At 48.9% G+C, this 8,645-nt stretch overlaps 2 protein-coding genes across 3 annotated transcripts; both read left to right on the forward strand.

The window, feature by feature from the left end:
• The first annotated feature begins 101 nt into the window (after positions 1-101).
• On the forward strand, positions 102-2,154 carry LOC124683132 (BTB/POZ and MATH domain-containing protein 1-like). The gene is made up of 2 exons (XM_047217704.1): positions 102-195; positions 614-2,154. Exon 2 carries the CDS (start codon positions 620-622, stop codon positions 1,706-1,708), a length of 1,089 nt encoding a protein of 362 aa, XP_047073660.1. The 5' UTR covers positions 102-195; positions 614-619; the 3' UTR covers positions 1,709-2,154.
• A 1,532-nt stretch (positions 2,155-3,686) lies between these two features.
• LOC124689824 (U-box domain-containing protein 24-like) lies at positions 3,687-7,598 on the forward strand. Of its 2 annotated transcripts, none has more exons than XM_047223299.1 (4): positions 3,687-3,928; positions 4,650-5,186; positions 5,288-5,597; positions 5,778-7,598. In XM_047223299.1, exons 2-4 carry the CDS (start codon positions 4,650-4,652, stop codon positions 7,406-7,408), a joined length of 2,478 nt encoding a protein of 825 aa, XP_047079255.1. In that variant the 5' UTR covers positions 3,687-3,928; the 3' UTR covers positions 7,409-7,598. The 2 variants fall into 2 exon arrangements, with proteins under 2 accessions (XP_047079255.1, XP_047079249.1); XM_047223293.1 differs by lacking the exon at positions 3,687-3,928 and adding an exon at positions 3,953-4,063 and having other exon boundaries at positions 4,648-5,186.
• Positions 7,599-8,645: the final 1,047 nt, after the last annotated feature.

Genomic DNA, 8,645 nt, shown 5'->3' on the forward strand with positions numbered 1-8,645 from the left:
TTGGGTTATTTATATTTTTATCCGGGACGGGAATGCCATTTTACCATTCTCGCTCTATAGCGAAGAACAGAAGGAACCAGAACGGCCGCCGCACCTCTCCCCTTTCACCTTCGTCTCCTCCACATCTCTCAAAACCCTAACCCCTCCTACGAAACACGTTGTAGCTTCGCCTCTCCGCCGCCGGCAACTCTGAAGGTAAGGAGGCTATGCGCAGCTCGACGGCGCTTCCGCGTCCACCCCCTAATTAATTTCCCCTGCTGCCAGCCTAATCCAGGTAGCATTGCTTGAAATAACAAGAAGAAAGAACATCATAGGCAGGCCACGAGTTGTTCGTCTTGGTTGCTTCAATCCGAAATCCACCATCTTTTGTTTGATCTATTGGGACTATTGGATCAGATGCGTGCCCTTTCTTGGTTCCACTTAGAACAGGAATTGGGGTTTGTTGGGTGATTGGATGAAATGCGAGTTCTTTCTTGATTCCATCTAGAGCTCTGAATCGGGCATTGCATTTTTTTTTTGTATGGAACCTTTTGAGTTCGGTTGAAATAGTCGAATGTGCAATTGACTCTTGTAGATAGATATATTGACATACATGCATGTGCAAATGTTGCAGAGAGTGATGGCGGCGACCACCATATCGTCCTGCACAACGCAGATGGTGCGAGGCGCGCACCGATTCAAGATCTGCCAGTACAGCTACGGGAATGTTGGTGCGGACGTTAACGCCGATGGTTTCATCCGTTCCAGCACATTCAGGGTTGGGGGATTTGACTGGGCTATCTTATACTACCCGCATGGTTACGGGGATGACAGCGAGGGATTCATATCGGTTTTCGTTGAGTTTATGAGCAAGTATGATGGGGCGACGGCGCTCGTTGACCTGAGGCTGATCAATCAAGTCACCGGAGAGCCCAAGTCGTGGTGTTCATTCTTCAGAGAGGATGAGGATCCGATTCGGTTCAAGTCTGACAGTTTTGAAGAGGCTACATGGGGAAAAGAGAGGTTTATAAGAAGGGAGGCATTGGAGGATTCAGTGTATGTCCGAGATAACTGCCTTGTGATTGAATGTGTCATCACTGTTTTAGGCGAATTAAGGGTGTCTGAAACCAAAGCCTTATGTGAAGTTCATGTGCCTCCGCCTAACGCGCTACAGCATTTTGGGAAGATGTTGGAGGACACGTCTACAACAGATGTGACCTTCAAAGTTGAACAAGAAACATTTGCTGCACACAGGGCAGTGCTTGCTGCAAGGTCATCGGTCTTCCAGAAGCAGCTCAGTGAACCCATGAAGAAGAAGAGCCACATAACCATCAATCGCATGGAACCGACAGTTTTCAAGGCTCTGCTCCATTTCATTTACACTGATTCCTTGCCTAAGATGGATGATCTCGATAGAGATGAAAATAATGCTGTGCTCCAGAGTCTACTTGCAGCTGCGGATCAGTATGATTTAGAGAGGTTGAAGCTTATGTGTGCACGCATTTTGTGCACGGACCTTGATGTGGAGAATGTGGCTGGTGTGCTGTGGCTGGCTGATAAGTACAACTGCCACAAGCTTAAAGAAGCTTGCGTCGATTTTATGGATTCTTCCAACAGAATCGATGCTGTGGTGGCAAGTCAAGGGTACCAGCTTTTGAAAAGAAGTTCTCCCTGTCCATTAACAGATGCTTGGGAGAAGAGGAGCCGTGCTCGCATAAGCTTTCGTTAGAGGACAAGTAAAAGCTACAATGCTACATGCTGAATTCTTTTGCCAACAAAAGGACCAGTTCCACCAAAAAAAAAATGTAATGTGCTTATCTAGATCCCTATGCTCCGAGAAATCATCAAGCAATCTGCACTGGCAACTCTTTAGCTTATTGCTAGAAACTGTTAATGTCATGTTGGCCATGCATGTGTAGCTGTGAAATGTTGGTCTTAGATGCATTCCTGGGTCAAGTTATCTGTCGATTTAGCGAATATGCTCTAGCAAGTATGTTCTGAATGATGTGCAATCATTTATGTTAATTCACTACCTGTTTTGGTTTGGTCCATCTACTTGCACTCTGTCAACTGCTTTGGTCCTTTGCTCTGATTTGCAACAAGAAAACTAGTTTACCACGGTTGATCTCTCCATGTAGAAAAGTATGATTATGTTTGCCGTTCAGTACATCTGCTGCTATGGGACTGCTGACAGTTCAATGCCTATTTCCCTTTACATGTATATATCCTTCAGTGTCGTGCTGTTTTTAGTGGCAAAATGTGTTGTATGATAGAAAGGATAGATACTCTCTGAGCTGATTATTTGAAGGGTCAGATGGATGAAATACTGTACCACTTAGGTGCTAGCAGTTTGGAAGTCATCTAACTATGAAGTGGAGCACGTTGCTTCTACTGTTGGCTAAGTTGTCTGTTGCCACTTTGCTCTTTGACAGATCCATTAATTTGACCAATATGTCATCTTTATGTCTAAGCTGTCATTAACTTGATTGACCATCACTGCCTAATATGACCTGAATGAGCATTTTGAGGCGATAATTGTTTTCCCGTTTCCTTATCCTCCTTGCATTTTCTGGCAGAATCTTTATTGTTTAATTTTCATTATTTCTGTAAAGTTATGCAAACATTCTGGTTAGTACATATAAAAGTAATGAGACATTTAAAAAAATCATTTCCATCATCAACCATTTGGACCTATTTTATTTGGGCTTTCTCTGTTGACCTTTTCATTTATTTCTTCCCTTCCTTTGACCTGTTTATCCTGGCCAGTTGCTTGGATTTTTGTTGACTCTGACAATTCACCATTTGGACGCCTCCTAGGATTTGGTGGGACTTGTATTGTTTTCAGCTTGGTACAACATGAGCTCCGATTTCTGCAGCTGCGTCCCAGTAAGAGCTGGGCTTAAGTTTCTGATGCATCAGCATTAGTGTCTGTAGTTGATTGACCAATCCTTTATCTCCATTGAGTATTTTCAAGCAATAATTGTTTCCCTGTATCCTTATCGTCCTTGCCTTCTCTGTTCTTGACCGTTCATGTCTGAAACTTAGAATCACTACTGTGCAATTTTCATTCTTTCCAGAAGTTTTGCAAAAGATCCGGTGGACACGTGTCAGAAATAATGGGACATAAAGGATATTTGTTTCATCATCAACCATTTGAACATATTTCCTTTGGGCTTTCTCTGTTAAGTTTTTTTTTTTTAAAAACTTCTCTTCCTCTGACTTGTTGATCATGGCCAGTGCGCTTGACTCTGACAACTCACCATATGGATTTCCAGTAGGATTAGGTGGGACTTATATGTTTCAGATTGGTATAACAGGAGCTGCCATTTCTATGGTTGCATCCCAGTAAGTTTGTGATGCATTAGGGTTCTATAGCTGCTGACTGAAATGGTGAATGTTGAAACGGTCAAAGGGTTCCCATACGCATATGACAATGCAGCTGATGACACTAATTGACTTCTTCGAAGCAAAAATTGAGAAAAAAGTAAATATTGACCAAAACAAAACAAGAGACCCATTCCTCGAGTGAGCTGAGTATTTCTATGATTAAATTTTTGTGGGTTGAGATTTGAGAGTCATAATGGCACAGTTACTCTACGCACCACCTACTACTTAGTAATGGGTCAGAGTCATTGATAGATTGCTTAGTCATCATCATGAAAAGAAAATGAATTTCTTGCTGGCTGCCTCTGTCCTCTCCGGTTCAGCTCAGCTCTCAGCTCAGCCCAGCTGCCTGCCTACGACTCCCTCTCCCTTCCCTCCTAACAAATTATACAAGTCGTCGTCGTCGTCGCCGTCGCCGTCCAATTCCTTCTGCCCGTGCCGTGGCTCCTCCCCTCCCTCCGCCCTCTCATTCATCAATAACTCCTCCCGCGCCGCCTTGCCTCCGTGCTGCACGCTGCCGGCGCCGCCGCGCAGATCCAGCTCCGGTTTCCTCTCCTCCCTGCAGGTTTGTTCTTTTATTCGATTCGATCCCCTACGCTACCTCCAATCATGTCTGTTAATTCCGCCGGAGAACAATTGATTTGTTTGCTTGCCCCCATTGAAGAAGCTACGGGTTTTAGGCTTGATTAGCTTCCTTGAGGTACCCACGCCCAATTCTTGCTTGTCCCCATTGAATTCGAAGCTAGGTTCTACACACTACGAGTTTTCGGACCTTCTTTGACTACCAACTCTAATGCTTCAGTCCTTGCGTTGCTTTGTCTACGAAACTTGCTCCATGATTGCATTTTAAGCTAACCATGCCATGCTGCATAGCGCTTAATTTTTCTGTGCGTAGACTCTATGGTACATCATCATTTCATTTCATTCCACTTCGTTCTTGGATCAATGACCTGCCATGGACAGTACCTAAATTCAGATAACGAAGGGGACACCTATCCGTAACTTTGCTAAAAAAACAGCTATGCTTAGCTCATTGGTGCCAGCCAACTACCTCTGTGATTTGTAATCCTGTTAATTTGTGTTTCACAATCCCCATCTTTTATTTTCAACGTATATACTATCTGTGCTCATTATTACCAACTTATATGCTACTGCTGCTGCTGTATCCATGCCATTGCCGATGTTAGCTCTCTGCAACTATATATAGTTATACCGGAATCGGTCATGTAATTTACATGCCTGGGGTGTCCAGATTCTGAATTTCTGTGGTATTTGCACAACCAGAGATGGCCCATAATTCTGATGGCGACCTGGAGGAGCACTCGACCGAGCTCTACCAGGAGGCCGCGTTCGAGGCCTTCATGTGCCCTCTCACCAAGCAGGTCATGCAAGACCCCGTGACCATTGAGACGGGGCAGACCTTCGAGCGTGAGGCCATCCTCAAGTGGTTCAGGGAGTGCAGGGACAACGGGAGGAAGCCCACCTGCCCTCTCACGCAGAGGGAGCTCCGCAGCACCGACATCACCCCCAGCATCGCCTTGCGCAATGTCATCGATGAGTGGAGGTCCCGGAACGATGAGAAGGAGCTCGAGAAGGCGTGTACTGCCCTCTGCGTGCACCCCGAGTCCGGGGAGGAAGACACACTCCACGCCCTGGCGTACATCTCGCAGATATGCCAGAGGAGCAGCGCCAAGAAGAACCTAGTGCGCAACCAGGGCATCATACCGGCACTCGCCAACATGCTGAAGAGCAGCAGCAGGAGGGTTCGGCTCAAGTCCCTGCAGGTCCTTCGCGCCGTTGTCGAGGACAATGATCAAAACAAGGTTTTTCTGGCCCCTCTGGATGGATGGATGGTTCGATAGAGTTTCCACATTGATCCAGTCTATATATGCTGTTAAGTAACTATATATTTTGGTTTTTGCAGGAAGAGCTGGGGAAAGGTGACACCGTGCGCACCATCATAAAGTTCTTGTCGAATGAGCATATCCAGGAGAGGGAACTAGCAGTTTCCCTATTGTATGAACTCTCAGAGTACGAGCCCGTGTGCGAAAGGATTGGTGCCGTCTATGGGGCTATACTCCTGCTGGTTGGTATGGGGAGTAGCAAGTCAGAGAATATGATGGCAGTGGACAAAGCAGAGAAGACGCTTAAGAATTTGGAGAAGTATGACACTAACATCAAGCAAATGGCTGAAAATGGCAGGCTGCAACCTCTCCTAACCAAGCTGCTTGAAGGTAAAATTTTGCCAGCCTGCATTATCTTTATTTTGCTTCATCTCTGCTATAGTGCTGCTATTTCTCAAACTTTCTGATACTATGCTCCTTTGTTTTAAACTAGACGTTTTGTATTTTTCCAGAAGGAAATTTTGAAATAACATGGTCCATTTCTGATACTATACAATTTTTTAAATGTAGGAGGGCCTGAGGTGCAGGTTACCATGGCTGAGTACCTTGGGGAGCTTGCATTGGCTAATGACGTGAAGGTGGTGGTGGCAGAGCAGGTTGGGGCGTTGCTGGTGAGCATCATCAAGACAGGTGGCCTGCCGGCGAGGGAGGCGACTTTGAAAGCACTGAGGGAGATGTCATCCAATGAGTCAAGCGCCAAGATACTGTTGCAGGCCGGCATCCTTCCTCCCCTTGTTAAGGACCTCTTCTCCGTTGGTGCCAGCAGCCATTTTCCGATGAGGCTCAAGGAGGTCTCCGCCACCATCCTCGCCAACCTCGTCGCCTCTGGCGCTAGCTTCCGCTCCATCCCCCTTGACGATGCCGGCAGACAGACACTCCTGTCCGAGGATGTGGTGCACAGTCTGCTTCATCTCATCAGCAACACTGGCCCTGCCGTGGAGTGCAAGCTCCTCAACGTCCTCGTTGGCCTCACCAGCTCCCCGGACACAACCCCCGATGTCGTCTCAGCGATCAAGAGCTCCGGCGCGACCATCAGCCTGATCCAGTTCCTGGAGGCCGCACATAAGGAGATCCGCGTGGAGTCCCTCAAGCTCCTGCGCAACGTGTCGCCGTACATGGGCGCCGAGCTCGCAGACGCCCTCGGCGGCCACCTGAGCAGCTTGCTCCGGGTGATCTCCGAGGGTGGAGGCGGCGGCGTGACGGAGGAGCAAGCGGCCGCCGTGGGTCTGCTGGGTGACCTTCCGGAGAGAGACTCAAAACTGACGCGGCAGCTGTTTGAGCTGGGAGCGTTTGGGATGCTAAGCTCGAAGCTGGCGGAGCTTCGGCGGGGCGCCATCCGTGGGAACCGGTACACGACGCCGCTAACGGATGGCATGGTGAAGGTAATGTACAGGCTGACGTGCGCGCTGCAGGAGGCACCGGAGTACGTGGAGTTTGCCAGGGAGGCTGCGCTGGCGCCACTCTTTGTGGAGCTTCTGCAGGTGAACGGGCAGGACACGGTGCAGCTCTACTCGGCGATGGCACTGGAGAAGCTGTCCCTCGAGACAAGGAACCTCACGACCATCCCAGAGCCACCGCCGCCGGCAGCTTCTGGCTTCTTGTCGTGCGCATGTTTGTTCGGGGGGACATCGTCAACAGCGGCGGCAGCTGCAGCTCGACAGGCTGGGGTTTGCCGAGTGCACGGCGGATTCTGCTCGCTCCGGGAGACCTTCTGCCTGGCTGAGGGCGGGACTGGAGGGAAGGCGGTGGAGCGGCTGGTGGCGTGCCTTGATCACCTGAACCCAGAGGTGGTGGAGGCTGCGCTGGCGGCGCTGTCGACGCTGGTGGGAGACGGGGTGGACGCAGCGGAGGGGGTGGTGGTGCTTGGGGAGGCAGAGGGGCTGCGGCCGGTGGTGGATATCCTGGTGGAGAACCGGACAGAAGCGCTGCGGCGGCGGGCGGTGTGGGTGGTGGAGCGAATCCTGCGGGTGGAGGACATTGCGAAGGAGGTGGCGGTAGACCAGACGGTGGCATCGGCGCTGGTGGAGGCGTACCGCAACGGCGACCCGCGCACCCGGCACACCGCCGAGCGCGCACTCCGTCACCTTGACAGGATTCCCAACTTCTCCAGCGCATTCCACGCTCAAGCAAGACGTCCTTGAAAAATGAAAATCCGTCACCTCCACTCGACTTCTTGTTTTCTTTTCTGTTCAAAAGGGGACGTTGCGTGTGTAGTGATGTATATTCAGTTTCATTTTGTTGGTTTATTCACTAGTAGTTTGATTTTATGTATGTAATTGATCTAATATTTTAGCATGATTTTGTGTATGCAATTGGTTAGAGAGCTTGCAATCAGTTGTCACATTATGGAAAAGATGAGCTCAACACCGAAAACAGCATCTTCTTGTAACTGTGAAAGTTGCAGCAGCTTTGCTGCGAAATATATATGAAGAAAAAGTCTATTTACCATAAAATGCTGACAGTTGCCCATGGTAAGAATACACTGGAATTCGACTACAAAACACCTATCCCGAGCACATGCACGGAGGGAAACGTAGTCAGCCAAGTGAAATCCAATCATCCATGGATGACCAGGCAAGTGAAATCCAATCATCCATGGATGACAGGCAGCGCCACCGCCAGCGCAGTCTCACCATGGCGGCGTGACGCGCAAACTTCCCGCAAGACATCGTCGACGCAAATATGTTCTTCGTGTAGTAGCGGGCGGCGCAAGGCGTTGATCCTTTTGCAGATGAAAGGCCCTACCGCCATCGACGATTGTTATAAAAGCGACAAGCAAATAACGAAGAACGAAACAAGAACACACGCAGGGGACACAAGATTTAACGTGGAAAACCCCTTCCAACACAGAAGGGAAAAAACCACGGGCGCCAGCCAGCAAAACTTCACTATATCGGGAGGTGTTTACAAACGCCGTGGGTTATCTTATAATCTGATAAACCCTAGCCGGCGGCTTACAAGATGTATATATATATAGGCGGTGCCAACGATCCGTACCGTACCGCGGGGGGCTGCCGCCCCCCGCACCCCCCTTCGCAGGCGTCCCTGCAGGGCACGACGTATGGGCCCAAGCCTCCGGCGACGGGCCTCGCTCCGCTCGTCAGAAGTTAGCCTCCCTTTAGTATATGAATTTGGATCACAATACAACAAACTCCACCTTGAGACAAATTCCATCTTGTAGCATGAACTTCAACAATCTCCTGAACAACAAAGGAAAAACACTTGCTGGCGCCAACAGCCACTTGGGCTAAACGGTTATACCAACCAAGCTCGAGCAAAGCTCAAACTTGGAAACAGGAACTAGCTTTGTCATCATATCAGCAGGATTATCATGAGTACTTATCTTGCATACCTTCAGTTTACCTTGAGCAACAATGT

Source organism: Lolium rigidum, chromosome 1, assembly GCF_022539505.1.
Source record: "Lolium rigidum isolate FL_2022 chromosome 1, APGP_CSIRO_Lrig_0.1, whole genome shotgun sequence".
Taxonomy (NCBI): domain Eukaryota; kingdom Viridiplantae; phylum Streptophyta; class Magnoliopsida; order Poales; family Poaceae; genus Lolium; species Lolium rigidum.

What these genes read in the sequence shown, in the direction of transcription:
- LOC124683132 (XM_047217704.1), top strand. Translation starts at nt 620, where the DNA reads ATGGCGGCGACCACCATATCGTCCTGCACAACGCAGATGGTGCGAGGC.
- LOC124689824 (XM_047223299.1), top strand. Translation starts at nt 4,650, where the DNA reads ATGGCCCATAATTCTGATGGCGACCTGGAGGAGCACTCGACCGAGCTC. An exon ending in AGGACAATGATCAAAACAAG is followed by an intron (nt 5,187 to 5,287) that starts GTTTTTCTGGCC and finishes TGGTTTTTGCAG; the next exon opens with GAAGAGCTGGGGAAAGGTGA. An exon ending in CCTAACCAAGCTGCTTGAAG is followed by an intron (nt 5,598 to 5,777) that starts GTAAAATTTTGC and finishes TTTTAAATGTAG; the next exon opens with GAGGGCCTGAGGTGCAGGTT.